This window comes from Phoca vitulina, unplaced genomic scaffold (assembly GCF_004348235.1).
Source record: "Phoca vitulina isolate PV1807 unplaced genomic scaffold, GSC_HSeal_1.0 scaffold1, whole genome shotgun sequence".
In the NCBI taxonomy this organism is placed as follows: domain Eukaryota; kingdom Metazoa; phylum Chordata; class Mammalia; order Carnivora; family Phocidae; genus Phoca; species Phoca vitulina.
Genome location: NW_022589704.1, coordinates 65,284,948 through 65,302,787, shown reverse-complemented (window position 1 = coordinate 65,302,787; position 17,840 = coordinate 65,284,948). Strand labels below are relative to the sequence as shown.

At 36.3% G+C, this 17,840-nt stretch overlaps 1 protein-coding gene across 3 annotated transcripts in view; it reads left to right on the top strand.

Moving 5' to 3' along the window:
* Positions 1–17,840, top strand: part of CSRNP3 (cysteine and serine rich nuclear protein 3) — a 188,874-nt gene that overhangs the window by 31,950 nt on the left and 139,084 nt on the right. The window contains exon 2 of one of the 3 annotated variants that reach the window (XM_032409120.1): positions 16,848–16,936. The exons of the other annotated variants lie outside the window; for them this stretch is intronic. Within the exon in view, the coding sequence (XP_032265011.1) occupies positions 16,924–16,936 (13 nt within the window). The 5' untranslated portion in view covers positions 16,848–16,923. The remainder of the gene's footprint in view (positions 1–16,847; positions 16,937–17,840) is intronic. 3 annotated transcript variants of the gene reach the window in all.

The following is a 17,840-nucleotide window of genomic DNA, read 5'->3' as shown; positions in this document are numbered from 1 at the left end:
CACACACTAGATTTTGGGTGTATTTTGGTCTGTTAGAAGAAACTGCCTCCCAAAATTTTAAAGAAAGAAGAACTTATATATGTACAAAACTAAGGGTAAATATGATGAAGGGATAGACTATGACTGTAAAGATGAAAATTATAAAAGATTTTATAAAAGGAATTAATAAGATAAGAAGTTAGTTGAAAAAAGAAAGAAGAGAAATTAAAGAAAAAAGGGAGAGAATGTGTTCAGGCAGGAGACTAGAACAAAGCCATACACTAGAGATTCAGGGTGTATTTTGGTCTGTTTGAAGAAACTGTATCCCAAAATTTTAAAGAGAGAACAACTTATATATATACCAAAAATAAGGTTAACTACAATGAAGGGATAGAATATGACTCTAAAAATGAAAAATAAAAAAGATTTTTAAAAAAGGGATTGATAAGATGTTGGTTGAAAAAGGGAAAAAGGAAAATTCAAAAAAAATAGAAAAAAAAAGAAAATTAAAAAAATTAACTTTGAAAGACTAAAGAATCAGGGGGAAAAAAGCCATGAATTCTATGTGCTGTATTCTCGTAGCACTGGAGTTCTGCTATTCTCATTGATGGGTAAACTTGGTCTTGGCTGGCTGTTCTTGCTGATCTTCTGGGGGAGGGGCCTGTTGCCGTGGTTCCCAAATGTCTTTGCCGGAGGCGGAATTGCCCTGCCCTTGCCGGGTCTGGGCTAAGTAATCTGCTCAGGTTTGCTCGGGAGCTTTTGTTCCCTGCAAGATTTCCATACAGCTTTGGAGGACGAGAGTGAAAATGGCGGCCTCCCAATCTCTGCCCTGGAGGAGCCGAGAACTCGGGGCCCCGCTCCTCGGTGCGCCCCCAGAGAAAAGCAGTCAGTCACTCCTGGCTTCCTGGTCCCCAGCCACTCTCCGTGCTCAACTGGCCTGTGACCAAGCGTTTCTGTCTCTGGCATCCAACTGTGTGGAGTCTCCAAACCCAGCAGATCCCTGCGGTGCACTCTCGTGCCGCTCCTCCCAGGGGAGGAAGGGGAGTCTCCCCGGATCTGCTGCTTGTTGGGTCCCTGCTGGAGGAGCAGTGGCCCAACTGTGCTGCTGATCACGGTTTATGGCAACCCCGAGCTGAGAGCCCACTCCTCGGCTCCATCTCTGCAGCCGGCTTCCCTGCTCTGATACCTGGGAGCTCTGGCACACTCAGGCACCCCCACTGTTTCTGTCACCCCGAGGGTCCTGAGACCACACTGTCCCAATGAGGGTTCCAACCCCTGCTTAGCCACTGGAGCAATGTCCCTCAGTGGAGCAGACTTCTAAAAGTTCCGATTTTGTGCTCCGCGGCTCTATCACTTGCCAGTAGCAGCCAACGGAGACCCCCTCCCCCACCGTCTATCCTCCCGAATATTGCCTCGGATTCACTTCTCCGCACATCCTACCTTCCAGAAAGTGGTTGCTTTTCTGTTCAAAGAGTTGCTGCTATTCTTTTCTTCAATCTCCTGTTGAGATCATAGGTGTTCAGAATGGTTTGATCCCTATCTAGCTGAATTCCTGGGACCAGACTAAATTTAGGTCTCCTACTCCTCTGCCATCTTGCTCCTCCCCTCAAAATCCTTAATTTTTGAAGAACTTGCTACATTAAAGACAAGTGGTTCTTCAGTCCTCCTTTACATGAATACTAGTGAGAATAAAATGAAATGCCACTGGAAATGATAGAGATTGAGATTCTGGTCAAGTTTAACCCATCTATGCTGATTGCCACTAAAATTAGTTTCGTTAAGTGCCGTACCTCCGGTGTTCTTGCCCCTAGTACCTCCATGACTGAATGGGTATAAGTTCTTCCCATATATCAAGAGTCTATTAAGATTGTATCCCTAAGAGAATTAATGGAGAACACTGTGTGTAGAAGACTATGGCGATGTATTACAGAGTACCGGCAGAGTAAAAGCAGGCTCCTGTCCCAGGGAATATTCTCACTAGACGAGTAGTCCAGACTAATAGACATGAAACCATACTGAGAAATATCATTTTTATCTGGCAAATTATGTAGAATGGAGAAAAATCATCTCTGATCTCCAAAGGAAACTTTGACCTAGAAGAAGGTGCATCATTGAATAGGAACAGCCTTGGTGGGTGGGGGGAGGTTTGTAAATTCATTTTTCAAACAAAAATCCTTATTGGCAAGTGAGATCTTACTCTTAGTTCTACATAGTCAAAGCAAACAAACTGCTAACCACCTTTAGGATTCCAAGGATTTCTGTTCTATAAAGCAAAACCTATTAATTTCTATTTTCCACTTAATTGAGGAGTAGTAAAAAGATAAAGTACAGATATTGATTGATATGCAAGATGGAAAAGCTAGAAACAATAGTGTTCAGCACAAGTAAACAGATACGGTAGTTGACTGGGCCTCCTTTACCTTTTCTGCAAATGGGTTAAGGATAAATCATTCACTTACATTATTAAAAGAATTCTCTTTTGAATTGTTGAAGTAGGATAAAAGAGGATGAAACTGCTCTGTTTAGCATCCCACATATTATAGCTGCAGATTAACTTTAAATACATTTTTGTTTCTTTGTGGCCAATTTTTGTTTTGATAGCCTCCATCTGGCATTGATCTACATTCCTTTTGTAGTCTGATTACCAGGCATGAATCAAAGAAATCAACCCACTCCTCTGTCTTAAGAGGCTGGGGGAAATTACCTTCTTAGATTCCTTTCTTTTTTTTTTTTTTTTGTATTTAAATTCCTTATTTAAGATAAAAGAGAAAGAGAATTCATTCAATATTATGTCAACCAAGACCTGTCAGCATAACCACGTTCATTTAATTTCTTTTACTGGTAACACATAACTATATCCATTCTTTAATTGCTTTTTTTTTTTTTTTTTTTTTACTGGTGATATTCGACATTTGTCCTCATCCTCTTTAAAATATTCAGTTAATGGTCATAGTTGTGTTAGTCAAGACTTTTTATTGCAAGGGGAAAAAGCCCTAAATAATCTAGTTTAAACTAAAAAGAGACCTCTTAGTTCATGTAATCAAGAAAGACAGGGGTGAGGTCATATCGGCAAAATGGTTGTGGGGCTCAAGTGGCAACCTCAGCGCTCTCCCCGCCCCCTCTGACTTGCTTCTCTTCTCATTATGAGAAGGCCTCATTTTCTCTGACTGCATATGGGATTATGGGTTTCCCTAATCTGCACAGGATATCTGCCTGCACGTAGACACAGATGTCTTCCTAGTACTATGTTCTTGAAGGCAAGGAACAATCTCTTCTAATCCTGGCTCCAGCAACTTAGATGATGAAATATCTCGTCTTTGTGAGAATTATCTTAGTGTGTCAACTGTGTGCCCATTTGTGTTCAGATCTAGTCTGCCCTTCCTCTGAAAATTGTACCTTGCCCACTGGTTTCCAGGTGGATTCAACAAATGAGAGGCACTGGTGGGACAATATAGGGCAGGATGAAGGGATAAACCAGAGTATTCCCACCCACTCATCCATGCTTCTGCTGATACTTCCAGTGGCCACTGCATCTCCACCATAGTTAAGCCTTTGCTGTCATGACCCTACTTTTGTGGTCACAGACTCCATGGAGCAGCCTTTCCCCATATCTAGCTCCCATGAGGTAGCACCAGGTTTTGAGTTCTGGTGACGTCCATCCTTCCGTTTTGCCTCCAGCTGTAGGAGTGTTAGCTTCTTCTTACTATTACTGTTCTCTGAGTTCCTTTGTTTTCTGTTTTGTTTGGCATCTCAGCTCTTAGAAAATTGTTACAACCAGTTCACCATATGAAATTCCTTCCATTTGGGGGCGCCTGGGTGGCTCAGTCGGTTAAGCGACTGCCTTCGGCTCAGGTCATGATCCCAGGGTCCTGGGATCGAGCCCCGCATTGGGCTCCCTGCTCAGCAGAGAGCCTGCTTCTCCCTTTCCCTCTGCCTGCTGCTCTGCCTACTTGTGCTATCTCTCTGTCAAATAAATAAATTAAAAAAAAAAAAAAAAGAAATTCCTTCCATTTGGACCATCTAGCATTGCCTCTGTTCTCTGAATTGGACCCTGCCTCATAACTCTAGCCTGGGTCACCTGCCCTTCACTGAACCAATCACTGTGGCCAAGGAATGAGGTTCTTTGATTGACTAGATCATGGTCATTTACCCACTCTTGTGGTAATAAAAAAGGAGATGTGGAGTATGTTACCAGAAAAAAAAAAATAGGAGAAAGAAAAATATGTTGGGCCACCAATAATAATGGCTATCATACTAGTAATTCATTTTGATACCATAGTTAATAAACATGAAAATCTAAATCGATTTTTCAAAATAACACTACACAAATAAATCATGAATAGTGGAAATATCTCATGTCAATCGCTTTTTAAATTTGTAAATACTCTATCAAAATTCTGCCTTTTTGCTTATAAAATAATAAGTATAAAATAAATGAGAAAATTAGGGGAAAGGAAAGCAAGGTAAAAACAAGATTAAGTCAGGAGTGACGTTAGGTTACCCTTCTTCTGATTAAGAAAGAGAACTAATATGTTAAAGATCTGCTATGAGTCACATGTTGTTTTAAGTGCCTTATTTATCTTTCCTGAAAAATACAAAAATAAGAGTTTATATGCCATTTAACAGATGAAGAAACGGTGTTTCTTAACCTGATGTTAATTGCCCAAAATCACAAGGTAAGATGAAACCATCAGTAAGATGTTAACGTCTGTGTTTTTGATACACCAGACACTTAGCCCTTTATATTATGTTATTATGCCACTAATATTTCTCCCTTGAACTGTACTGAATCAACATTTCCCTGCTTGTATTTAAAAAAAAAAAAAATCTTCACTCAGGGTTCATTCATATTCACCTTCTGGTAAAATCACTTTATTATAGAGTCATCTATCATGAAGTCTATTAACAGACTTCTGTAACAAAATTCCCTCATATAATATCCAGAATGAATCCCTCTTTCCTTTATTCACACTTCATACTCAGCATTGGCACAATGTGTAACAATATGGTGTTACAAGCAGACCAATTTGTGACCAAGTTAATTACATGATTGTATACACCCCACTTCTGCCTGCCACAACATGCAATGTTTCTGAAATATGAAGAAAGTACATAAACATTTATGAAATAGTAGGTGCTGGGCACTTCCTACAGGAGCATATCTGTGAGGCTCCTTACATCTTATTGTGGCAGAGAAGATAAGAACATATTCTATAACACGATGTCTCTGATTTGTTCCTCATTATTCTTTAAGGGAATGCAAGTTGTCAGGGCAGCCCCAGCAACCATTCAAGACTTTATCTGGGTGTCCCTACCCTGTGGGACAGTAACAGTATGGTTTCCATGGGAGGAAATGCCCACCATAACAATTAAGGTAGATACCACAGGCTGCTTCGACAACTAAAAGTTGAGTGAACAAATTCTGAAAGTTCTTCCTCTTTTATTCCTGTCCGTGGATATTGCTTTTTCTTTTTTTAGGTTTGATTTCTATTTTCTGCAGTACACTAAAAGTACACCGACTAACATAGGCTGCAATTTAGCTGTGTTCCTAGGACCATCTGTAAGAATTTATGCATTTCCTGGGAATCTGATCAATTCTAACAGTAATCCTCTATTTTCTCTCTGAGATTAAGGAGCCTGCAATCAATTTTATATTTAAAAGTTGATTTCTGCTTGAAAAAATTGGGGGCCCAATGTCCAGAAACCATTCTGTGCTTCAAAATTGATTTCCTGAATAATTCTTTCATGCAGACACACATGCATTTTTATGTGAAATCATAAATATTGTTTCACAAAATCTATTTAAGTTCTTTTCTCCCTCCCTTCCTTCTTTCCTTCCTTCCTTCTTCCTCTCTTTCTCTTTCTTTCTTCATAGTATTCCACAGCACAAGTTTACCCCTATATAGTCATCCATTCTCCTGCCAGTTGTTTTTTAAGTTGTTCTCACTTTCTTGATATTAAAACCTATGCTGCTCTAAATATTCATGTACATAGTGTATGTTCAATTTTATACATTGTTCTATCAATTACTGTTAAATTATTTTGATGGTATTTCCTGGTTTCAAGATAATCCACACATAATTTAATTAAAATATAATCTTATTTTGAGCTCCCTCCCTCTCTCTCTTTTTCTTTTTCTTATCCCTACTTCCTTCCCTCCCTCCCTCTTTTTTTTCCTTTCTTTTTATTTTGCTTGGTTTTTCCCTTTTCTTCCCCTGCGTTCATCATCTACATCTCTTGCTCCTATAGGTAACTCTTATTGTCCTAGTTTATATCCTTTCATTTTTTTTCAATATCAAATAATTATAAATAAACTTACTGTCACAAAAAATTTTTTTGTCAAAAGTGGATCATCGTATATACATTTTTCTTCATCTTGATTTTTTCATTGAACAATACCTTATGAAAATTCCCCAATGTATTTTTCATACCTCTATTTTATTCTTTTTGATGATTGCAAAATATTGGGTATATCCTGTTTTTATCAATCTTTCCCCTATGAGTGTTCATTTGTTTCAGCTTAGTTTTTATGCTACTATGAGCAAGGCTGTAATGCATGTTTTTTTGAAAAAGTCTTTATAACTGGTGCTTGATTTTTTTCCCTCTTTTTTTAGAGGAGGGAAAGAGAGGGAGGGGTGGGAGAGAGAATCCCAAGCAGGCTCCATACCCAGTGTGAAGCCATCACAGGGCTCTATCTCACAACCCTGAAATCATGACCTGAGCTGAAGTCAGGAGTTGGATGCTTAACTGACTGAGTCACCCAGGTGCCCCAATGCTTTGCTTTTTTTAAAAAAAATATTTATTTATTTATTTATTTGAGAGAGAGAGGGAGAAGGAGAGAGTCCCAAGCAGACTCTGCTATGCATGGAGCCTGAGGCGGGGCTCAATCATACCACCCCGAGATCATGACCTGAGCTGAAACCAAGAGTCAGAGCCCCAACCAACTGCACTACCCAGGTGCCCCCATTGCTTTACTTTTTTGAGGCTAGATTCTTAATAGTACGAGCACTGACTTAATAGATATTGGCATGTTGCTTTTTCAAAAGACAGCAAAACACATACTTCTACCAACTTTGCATATGATTATACTTTTCTCCATAAGTCCCAAGCAGAAAGTGTTTATTTATTTATTCAAAAAGATGAAGTCCTTCATCTCATGATGTTTATTTACATTAGTAGTCAAGAAAACGAGTAAGTGAATAATATGATGATGACACAAATATACTGTGAAGAAAAATAAAGCCAAGTTTGGCGTATAGAAATAGGGATGGCTATTTTAAATAAGTTGGTCATAAAAAGCTTCTGCAAGGAGTTGCTATTTTGATAGAGGTTTAATGGAGTGAGGGAGTGGGCCATGTAATATCTGGAGTAGCAGGAGACTTCTAGAGGGAATAAAGAACAAATGCAAGACGTCAGCAAAGAGCTTGATACTTCTGTGGATGGGCAATGGGGAATCAATGGAGAAGGCATAGACCAGGTGGGAGGCTATTGTCGAGTGATAGAAGTGAGAGATGTGGGACTTGGGGAGAAGTGCTCAGATTTACAATAAATCTTAAAGGTAGAGCTGATGGGAGATGCTGATGTTTAGATGGGAGGTTTAAGAAAAAGAGATAGACATGAATAATTCTTGGGCTTTTTAACTAAACTTTGTATTTTGGAATAATTTTAGATTCACAGCAAAGTTGCAAAAATAGCACAGAATTAGCTAAAACCTTTGCTCAGCTTCCCCCAGTGTTAACATCTTACATAACCATGATACAGTTGTCCAGACTAAGATATTAACATTGTATCATTTATTATTATATTAACTAAACTACAGACTCTTTTCAGATTTATTCCCAGATATCCTTTTTCTATTCTAATAAGATCTACTCAAGGATACTGTGTCGAATTTAGTCATCATGTCTCCTTATTTTCCTCTGTTTTCTCAGTCTTCCCTTGTTTTTTATGGCCATTACTTTTTCAAGAGCATAGTTAGAAGTTCCTCAATTTTAGTTTTCTCTGATGTTTTCTCATGATTACATGGGGTGTGGAAGAAGAAAGCCACAGGAAATGTAGTGCTCTTCTTGTCCAAATATATGAAGGACTAGATGATACCAGCATGCTGGTGATATTAATATTAGTCATTTGGTTAAGATGGTATCTGCCAGGTTTCCCCAATTTATCATTACTTTTTTTCCTTTTCTCCTATTCTTTGGAAGCAACTTATTTAAATACAGCTCAACTTATTTAAATACAGCTCAAGTTCTACTTCCTGAAGGGGAGAAGTATCTACATTTATTTTTTGGAATACTTGTAAGAAAGATTTGTTCCTTCTCCCCTATTTATTGATTCAGTCATTTATTTCCATGAGTATAGACTCACTGATATTCATTTTATTCTTTGTGTTATAATCTAATACTGCCATTATTATTATTATTATTTGCTTAAATTATTCCAACTTTGATCATTGAGAGTTCCTTAAGGTTTGTTCTTGTATCCTTTTGACATGCCTGTGCCTGTTCTTTTTTTCTTTCTCTTCCTTTCTTTCCAGTACCATAAGATGCTTCAAGTTCATTTTGTGTTTTCCCTGCCCCAATCCTAGAATTAGCCATTTCTCGAGGAGTTACATTTTCATTATGAGTCACTGGGTAAACACTGATGTCATTTACTGCACTGGGAAAGACTGGAGTAGGAGGAGGAAGCCTGGAGTATATTATTTTCTTTCTTTCTTTCCCTCCCTTCCTTCCTTCCTTCTTTCCTTCCTTCCTTTGTTTCTTCCTTCTTTCCTTTCTTTCATATTATTATTATTATTATATTAACATGTTAACTTTCAAAAGCATATAAGCCATTCAAGCGGAGATGTGGAATAGGCTGTGGATATAAGAATCTACAGCCCAGAGAAGAGGTTCAAGCTAAAGAGCGAAATTGGGGATTCATAAATAAATGGTGGTATTTAAAGACATAGGACTGGATCTGCTTTTGTAAGAAAGAATCAGGGAAGAAATATCAGACCTCAATCTACTAAAGGATTTTGACATCAGGAAGATTAGAAGAAATTAGGCAAAGAGGTTAAGAAAGGGCAGCAGATGAGGTAGGAGATAAGCCTACTTCATGCATGGTATCCTAGAAGCCAAGTTAAAAAAAAAAAAAAACAAAAAGGAAAGTGATTATCTGATTCAAACTCTCTTGAGAGAAAATTTACCATTTGGTTTGTCAATATCCGAGTTCACTGCTGACCTTGGGAAGCGCTACTTCAGTGGAGTGGTAAAAATGAAGCCTAATTTGGAGGAGTTCAATATAGAATTGCATCTGAGGAATGGAGAATGCCCTCTCTGGGGAAGTTGCTATAAAATGGAGTTGAGAAATAAAGAGATGAGATGGGGAACTGATGTAAAGGGATTTTTTAATTACGTTTTTAATTTTAATTCCAGAATAGGTAACATACAGTGTAATATTAGTTTCAGATGTACAATATAGTGATTCAACATATAAATCACTCAGTGCTCATCAAGATAAGGGTACTCTTAATCTCCTCCACCTATTTCACTCATCTCCCCCCACCTCCCCTCTGGTAACCATCTGTTCTCTATAGTCAAGAGTCTGTTTCTTAGTTTCTCTCTCTCTCTTTTCCTTTGCTCGTTTGTTTTGTTTCTTAAATTCCACATGAGTGAAACATATGGTATTTGTCTTTCTCTGACTGACTTATTTCACTTAGCATAATACTCTCTAACTCCATCCGTGTTGTAAATGGCAAGATTTCATTCCTTTTTATGGTTGAATTATATTCTACTGTGTATATACACCACATCTTCTTTATCCATTCATTTACTGGTGGACACTTGGGCTGCTTCTATAATTTGGTCATTGTAAATAATGCTGTACGTATTAGGGTGCATGTATCCCTTCAAATTAGTGTTTTTGTATTTTTTTTGGTAATGAAATTACTGGATTGTAGGATAGTTCTATTTTTAACTTTCTGAGGAACCCCCATACTGTTTTCCACAGTGGCTGTACTACTTTGTGTTCCCACCAACAGTGCATGAGGGTTCCTTTCCCCCTCATCCTCGCCAACACTTGTTTTTTCTTGTGTTTTTGACTTTAGTCATTCTGACAGGTGTGAGGTCATATTTCACTGTGGTTTTCATTTGCATTTCCCTGATGATGAATGATGTTGAATATCTTTTCATGTGTCTGTTAGCCATCTGTATGTCTTTTTTGGAGAAATGTCTGTTCATGATTTCTGCCAATTTTTAAATTAGATTGTTCATTTTTTGGGTGTTGATTTTATCAGTTTTTTATTTTATTTTTTTAAAAAGATTTTATTTATTTATTTGACAGAGAAAGAGACAGACAGAGAGGGAACACAAGCAGGGGGAATGGGAGAGGGAGAAGCAGGCTTCCTGCTGAGCAGGGAGCCTGATGCGGGGTTTGATCACAGGACCCCGTGATCATGACCCAAGCCGAAGGCAGACGCTTAATGATTGAGCCACCCAGGCACCCCAAGTTTTTTAATATATTTTGGATACTAATCCTTTTTTGGATATGTCATTTGCAAATATCTCCTCCCATTTGGTAGGGTGCCTTTTAGTTTTATTGATTGTTTCCTTTGCTGCACTTCTAGAAGTTTTTATTTTGATGTAGTCCCAATAGTTTATTTTTGCTCTTTATATTCTTTGCCTTGTATCTAGAAAAACAGTGCTACAGCTGATGTCAGAGAAATTACTGCTTGTGCTCTCTTCTAGGATTTTTATGGTTTCAGGTCTCACATTTAGGTGTTTAATCTATTTTGAGTTTATTTGTGTGTATAGTATAAAAAAGTAGTACTGTTTCCCTCTTTTGTATGTGGCTGTCCAGCTTTCCAAACACATTTGTTGGAGAGACTGTCTTTTTTCCACTGTATATTCCTTTCCTCTTTTGTTGAAAATTAATTGACCATATAACTGTGGGTTTATTTCTGGATTTTCTATTCTATTCCATTGACCTATGTCTGTTTTTGTACCAGTACTATACTGTTTTGATTACTATAGCTTTGTAACATAATTTAAAGTCTAGAATTGTGATATCTCCAGTTCTGTTTTTCTATTTCAAGATTGCTTTGCCTATTGGGGGTCTTTGTGGTTCTATACACATTTAGGATTGTTTGTTCCAGTTTTGTGAAAAATGCTGTTGGTATTTTGATAAGGATTGCGTAAAATGTGTAGATTGTTTTAACAGTATTTGCTCTTCCAACCATGAGCATGGACTGTCTTTCCATTTCTTTGTGTCATCTTCAATTTCTTTCATCAGTGTTTTATAGTTTTCACCTCTTTGGTTAAGTTTATTCCTAGGTATTTTCTTATTATTGGTACAACTGTAAATGGGATTGTTTTCTTAATTTATTTTTCTGCTGCTTCATTATTAGTGTATAGAAATTGAACAGAATTCTGGAACAGATTTCCTACAACTTTATAAAATTCATTTATCAGTTCTGATAGTTTTTTGGTAGAGTCTTTTGGGTTTTCTATATACAGTATCATGTCATCTGCAAATAGTGAAAGTTTTACTTCTTCCTTGTCAATTTGGATACCTTTTATTTCTTTTCATTGTCTGATTGCTGCAGCTAGGACTTCCAGTACTTTGTTGAATAAAAGGGATTTTTTTAAAGTTGGGAGATATTACAACATATTTGCAGACAGATGGGAATAATCTGGTAAAATGGCGGGGGGGAATGATGATGCAGGAGCAAGAGGGAATAATTGAAGTAGCAAAGACCTAAAATTGGTGAGAGGAAATAGAATCCAAGAGAAGGGATTGATCTTAGGAGGGAGAGAGGAGTTTCTCCATTATAACAGGATTGAAGGCTGACTATATGGGTATAAATATCAAGAGTATACAAGATACAGATAAGAAGAGGAAATTGAATTGTTCTTCCAGTTTTCTTAGAAGCAGTATCATAAACTGAGAGAGAGATGGGCAGAAATGTTGGAGAGTTGCAAAGAAGTAAAGGTACTTCTGTTAGTGGTGTGAAAGAGTTGAAGCCTATGACCATATATCAATAGTTATGCCCGTAATGCAGTATCCTACATTTTCTCTAGTCATAATCATCTGTTCGGTGACTACGGGTAGTTTCATAGTAGAAAGAGATCTGAATTTAACCAAGTGATTTTTTTTCCTCTTTTTTTTTTAAAATTTTATTATGTTATGTTAATCACCTTACATTACTTCATTAATTTTTGGTGTAGTGTTCCATGATTCATTGTTTGTGTATAACACCCAGTGCTCCATTCAATATGTGCCCTCTTTAATACCCATCACCAGGCTAACCTATCCCCCCACCCCCTCCCCTCTAGAACCCTCAGTTTGTTTCTCAGAGTCCATAGTCTTTTTTAATCCTGCTGATCTGAAGAGGAGAGAGAAAACTCCTGGAGGTGAGTCTATATGCAAAGATAGTCTGCCATGTTGAATAACAGACCCTAAACTGGGAAGTGTGAACATGAGTGGGGGGGAGTGAAAAATGTGTAAAGGTTGAGAAACATTTTTGGTGGTCAAGTGTATGCTCTAAACAACTTGCAACATTTTGTTATAAAGGTTCATTAAGGCTTCCCTATAACCTGCTTGTGCCCTGTGACCGCAGAGCCCAAAACAACTTTTTAATCTCTTTTAATCTGTTTTATCAAGTTTGTACCTCTTCTTGGATCAATTTCACTAATTGGAAATTTCCTAGAAAATTATTTAATTCTTTAAGTTTTAAAATTTTTACCTAAATTTTCACCTAGATTTTCTTATAATTCTTGCAAATTTCCCATAATTATCGTTATGTTTTCTCCCACGTGTTAAATAGAGATCCATCTGAACAATTCTAGAGAAATGTGTGTAAAATTTTGAGCACAGCTGATTGAGTGGAAGAATCCCATGGTGACTACCTGATACATAAACAGCCTAATTAGGACTGATTTAATTTGTTTCAGTAACTCTTGTCCACTTTACTGAAATGGAATGACTAAGTGCTATCATTTTAGAAAACTTTCTTGGTCATGTGATACTACTTTATTATAGTTCAACACATGTTAGGAAGACACAGAAATTCATTTTTTGTTGTTTGGTAAATGAGTAGATGCTGTGTGTATTTTGATAACTGCACTTTGACATGTGTGTGAAGTTACAAAATTAGAGTGATCTTGTTACTTAAGAAAGAATTCTAAATAGAATCAATGTGACTGTCAGTGGGGTTTTATTCTTTTAGAAAGATAGCGTCAAACTTTACATGGCAGATTGGTCTTTCCTGCTAGATTCTTTTGCCCTAGGCCCTTTGTTTCTGTCAGGAAGCTGTCCTTCAGAGAGAATGATGCTTTTGCTGGTTGCAGGCATATTAATTATGCAATACTATATTTTAAGATGCAGTTGCAAATGCAATTAAACTACTGTACTGAACTTATAAGTCTTATTATCACCTTAGAAATAGTGAACAGCAAATTCACATTTCTTCACTTCTGTTCACAAAGTGACATTTCCTTTTGACATACTGAAACTGATACGAAGCAGGCTTCCAGACATGCAGAAATGGTCAGCTTGGGGATCTCAAATTCTGTGATCCTGAGAGAAACAAGTTTATTCTCAAAATCTTGGCATTTGCAAGAGATTTTTTTTAAAAGACAGCAACAAGAGTGTCTTAAGCAAGCTATATTTCCTTATAGTTAATCAATGAATCATCCATTAAAAATAATACAAGCTGATCTGATAGCTCAGTCAAGGCTACCACTGAGATGTGCCTTCAGTAACCTCAGTGAAGTCTAGCATGACTATTGATTAAAACATGCCAACAAGAGCTTTGTGCCTCACTGACCTACTAAAGGTGCCCTTTAGAGAAAATGTTGACAAACACGGGAGAGTGCCTTTACCCTTGCCACTACAAACAGCTGCTGGGATTTGTAGGATGGCTTGCAGTAATGTCCCTGGGCAACTAGGAAGTCAAGGAACCAGACACAAGGAGAGGTGGTATTCACCATTCCCTCTAGCTTCGCAAGACTGCAGAAATTTCTAAAAGTGAAAAACTGGGTCTCAGGGAATTTCTTAATCGAATCCCAGATATTAGAAAAGACCAGATATGAACCATGAATGTTAGGTGCACATTCCTAAATGATAACATAGGTTTATGTCAATATTACTTTTCATAGAACTTATAATCCTAAACCAGGATTCTTTACATGAGTACCACAAAAATTTATGAAGACAAATGATGGTGCATTTACATTAGTGTGTACATGTATACATTACATACATTCGTGTACATGTTCCTGGTCTTCCATAAATTTCGCTCTCCTTGAATATTTTACTTAGTGCCTAGGATGGTTATATTTATCCACAAATCAGTCCTGATGTCACTTGTCACTGCTAAGGCCATCCATAGGACTGGGATCCTACTCAAGTACAACCTTAACAGGCTATGCTAGGGGTATGCATCTTAGGTCGTGATTACTTCATAGACATAGGATTCCAGGAAAATGGCAGTCCCCGCCAATCTTGTGTACATCACCACTGTTGTGCCCAGAGGGTTTGCAGAGGAAGAATAACAGCCCCTAGATCTTTCTGAGATACATTACCTAGAGATTATTCCTTTACAAAGTTGCCTGGGTCTCAGAGTGAGTTCTATTGATCCATAGATCTTAGCATAGCTCTTCAAATTCCCTCTCTCTCAATAAGTGTACCCACACTTGCTCACAGTCTCATACAGCCCATATCCCCAAGTCACATCCAGAGAACCAAGCTGCTGGGTTGGAATGGTTTTCAGCAATAACTACTGCACATTGCCCCAGAACTAGCATGATCCTCAGATGCCCAATCTTGGGAATTTGCATTGAAAATTACTTGTTCTTCCAGAATTATTTTTCCTTTGTGATGGACTCCTCCCAGGGGCTCGACTGGCCTCAGTTTGGGTCAACCCTGTCCATCAAATATATGTTTATGTATTTGACTTTCAAACAGGTCAGAGTTTGGGTTCCTTTTTTCCATTACCAAGGGTCCTTTGGCCTCTATCTAAATTACAGGATAATTGCAGGTATGTAAATAGACTACCCTCAATGTCTATAAAAAGTCTTTTATTTATTTGGTTTGAAAATACAATTATGTTTTCAATTCCAATTTTAACAATCAGCAGTCAAAAAGTATTTCATCTCTTACTTCAGATTTAGCTACATGTCAAATATATGGCAGTTTTCATATTTATAAAATAGGGAGACTGAACTAGATAGCAGTTTCCCCATTTTTTTAAATAACAGTAAAAACTTTTTATTTTTAGGATAACATCTTAAACAATACCTCACTAGGTAAAAGTGACATTTAAATAATATGGAATTCATTAACAAGAAAATTTGAGTTGAGATTATGGATGACATTTATAGACATATTCAACTCAGCATCTAACTTATTTTTGGTATTTTGTTTTAATTGCAAATAATTTGTAAAATCTTTATTCAGTGGATATATTACAAGCAGGTAGAGAGATCTGTTAATATACTTGCTTATTGGTTTTAATTGCTTGACCTGCAATCTTAGGATATGTATATGTCATTAACAGAGAAGACAGAAAAAGTTATATTCTGAAATATTCCTCAAAATGAGTGTAACAGGTGATACAAGAGATTGTTTCAGTGGTCTTTAGTATGTCATCATTTGAGGGTATAATGTTCTCAACAGAGTTTAAGATATTTAAAATTATCTTTAAAACTGAATTTTGAATCAATCTCTCCAAAATTTCTCAACTTCTTCTGCTGAATCTGGACTTCCTCAGAACCAAACTAGACTCAGTAACCTCTAGTTAGCTCTATAATTGCAACTATAATTTGATAACATTTGTGAGTGAGTACCATGGATATTCTAGTCTGTTCTAAATCCATGTATAATGTAGATGTACATAAAGGAAGAAAGAGGCTCTCAGAGACACACTGTTCCTGAGACCTTTTTTTTTTCTTAAAGATTTTGATGTTTTAAGCTTGTCTGAACAACATCAGCCCACTTTGTTTGCTCAGGCTATTTCTTCATTCAAGTAACTCATGTATAGTATTTCTACACTACCTATTGTCATTGGCCATGGTCTATGATGGTTCATTTCTGGCTATTGTGGAAATAATAAATGAACCACCCTTCACAAACTTCTCTATCCCATCTTTAAGGAAAACTTTTACATTTGTATCTGACATAATGATTTACTTCAATATTTTAGAAGGGAAAGTTCATTAATTCTTTAGGGAAAGTGATTATGTACATTTTAGTTTGAGAAAAATACTAGTGTACCATAATAGGATTTCATCACCTTTTAAAATTATTGCACTAATCATTTTGAATTATGGCACTGTAATTTTAAAAATAAGATTTTTCTTAAGGCATGTTTATTTTAAAGAATGATTTGTCTAAATTATTTTCTTAAAACCTAAGATATCTTAAAACCAGGACATATAAATGTTTGAGTTAATTTTATTATTAAATAGTTTCCTTTAAGCAAATCAAAAAACATAATAAATATTCATTGTGATTGCTACCAATTATATAGCTATGACATTTTGGATGATTTTCCTGGATTTTTGTGTGTCTTGAAGATATGAATCCCCTGGAAACCAGAAAGTTATTGAAATCTAGTGTAATGCTGATTAATAAGATGGAATGTCTTGAACTTCTTGTGCATAGTAGTATTGGTTTATTGATTAGAAATTTGCTATATTCTTCTAGGATGGATATTCTTTCTGCTAAATTATATACAGTGTGATTATTTAGTTTTATATTTAATGCTTTGTTTATATTCTAGGATTCCTACTGATTTTCCTGTGTCACATTATATTTATACCATGTAGTTAGCTTTACTTTTTGCAAATATAACCTTATGTGACATATTGAGACATGTTTTCTTTTTTAAGGAAAAAATAAGGAGATGTCAACAGACTGAAAAGATGTTTTCAGAAGCATAGAGTCTTCAGAAAGATACTGGAGTTCATGAGATCTCAAGGTTAGCAGTTCACACATTATTATTTTCATGCTTTTACAGATCTGAGATATAAACTGCTCCAAGTTGTTCCTGCTAATGTGTAATTGGATGCTAAGGACACATGTTTACTTAAAATACATATTTTAACAAGATCTCTTCAAAATTTTTTTAAAAAACTCATTTATACCAGAAATATAATATTTAGTTCACTTGGGAATGGTTAAAAGAAAATATTGTTTCAGTAGAAAACCATTGGTTATTAAAATTTGCTTTGCTTTTTATAAAGGGCAGCACTGTTAAAATAAAAATAAATAAATATTAGGCATCTTTATAAAATTTTATTTCTGATTTGTTAAGAAATGTACACCTACTCTGCAAATTTTTCATTTATTTTGTATCTTTGGCTGCAACATATAGCATGTACACAAATAGTTTAGAAGGATAGCTGATCATCAATCCTTCTACAATCCTTTGAATCCTACTCCCTGACTTTCCCTAAGTACAATCAAATAAATTATGCTTTTGTTGGAAAATGTGGTCTTAATAAAATGACAATTCATATGAATGAGCAGAAGAATATTTGAGGACCTTTTCTATGTTGTTTAGAGTCCTAAGTCTGGAAAAGCAAAGCAAAATAAAACAGCTTATTAAACAACTTATTTAATAATTGCCTACCATAAAATATTCATTTGGAAGTTTGAATTACAGTGTAGGTTGAAATAGTTTATTCTCATGGGATAGCTTGAGAAAGTGGTTGATTTCTACCTTCTTTACTTTGTAGGACCCAATATCAAATATTCATAATTTAAAATGAAAAAGTATTGATGATCTTTTATTTTGATTGCCTTGGTCAGACTTGTCTTCTACATCTTCTACATCTTTTCCTCATTCATCCAAGGGTATATTCATTCAAAATTTATTTAGT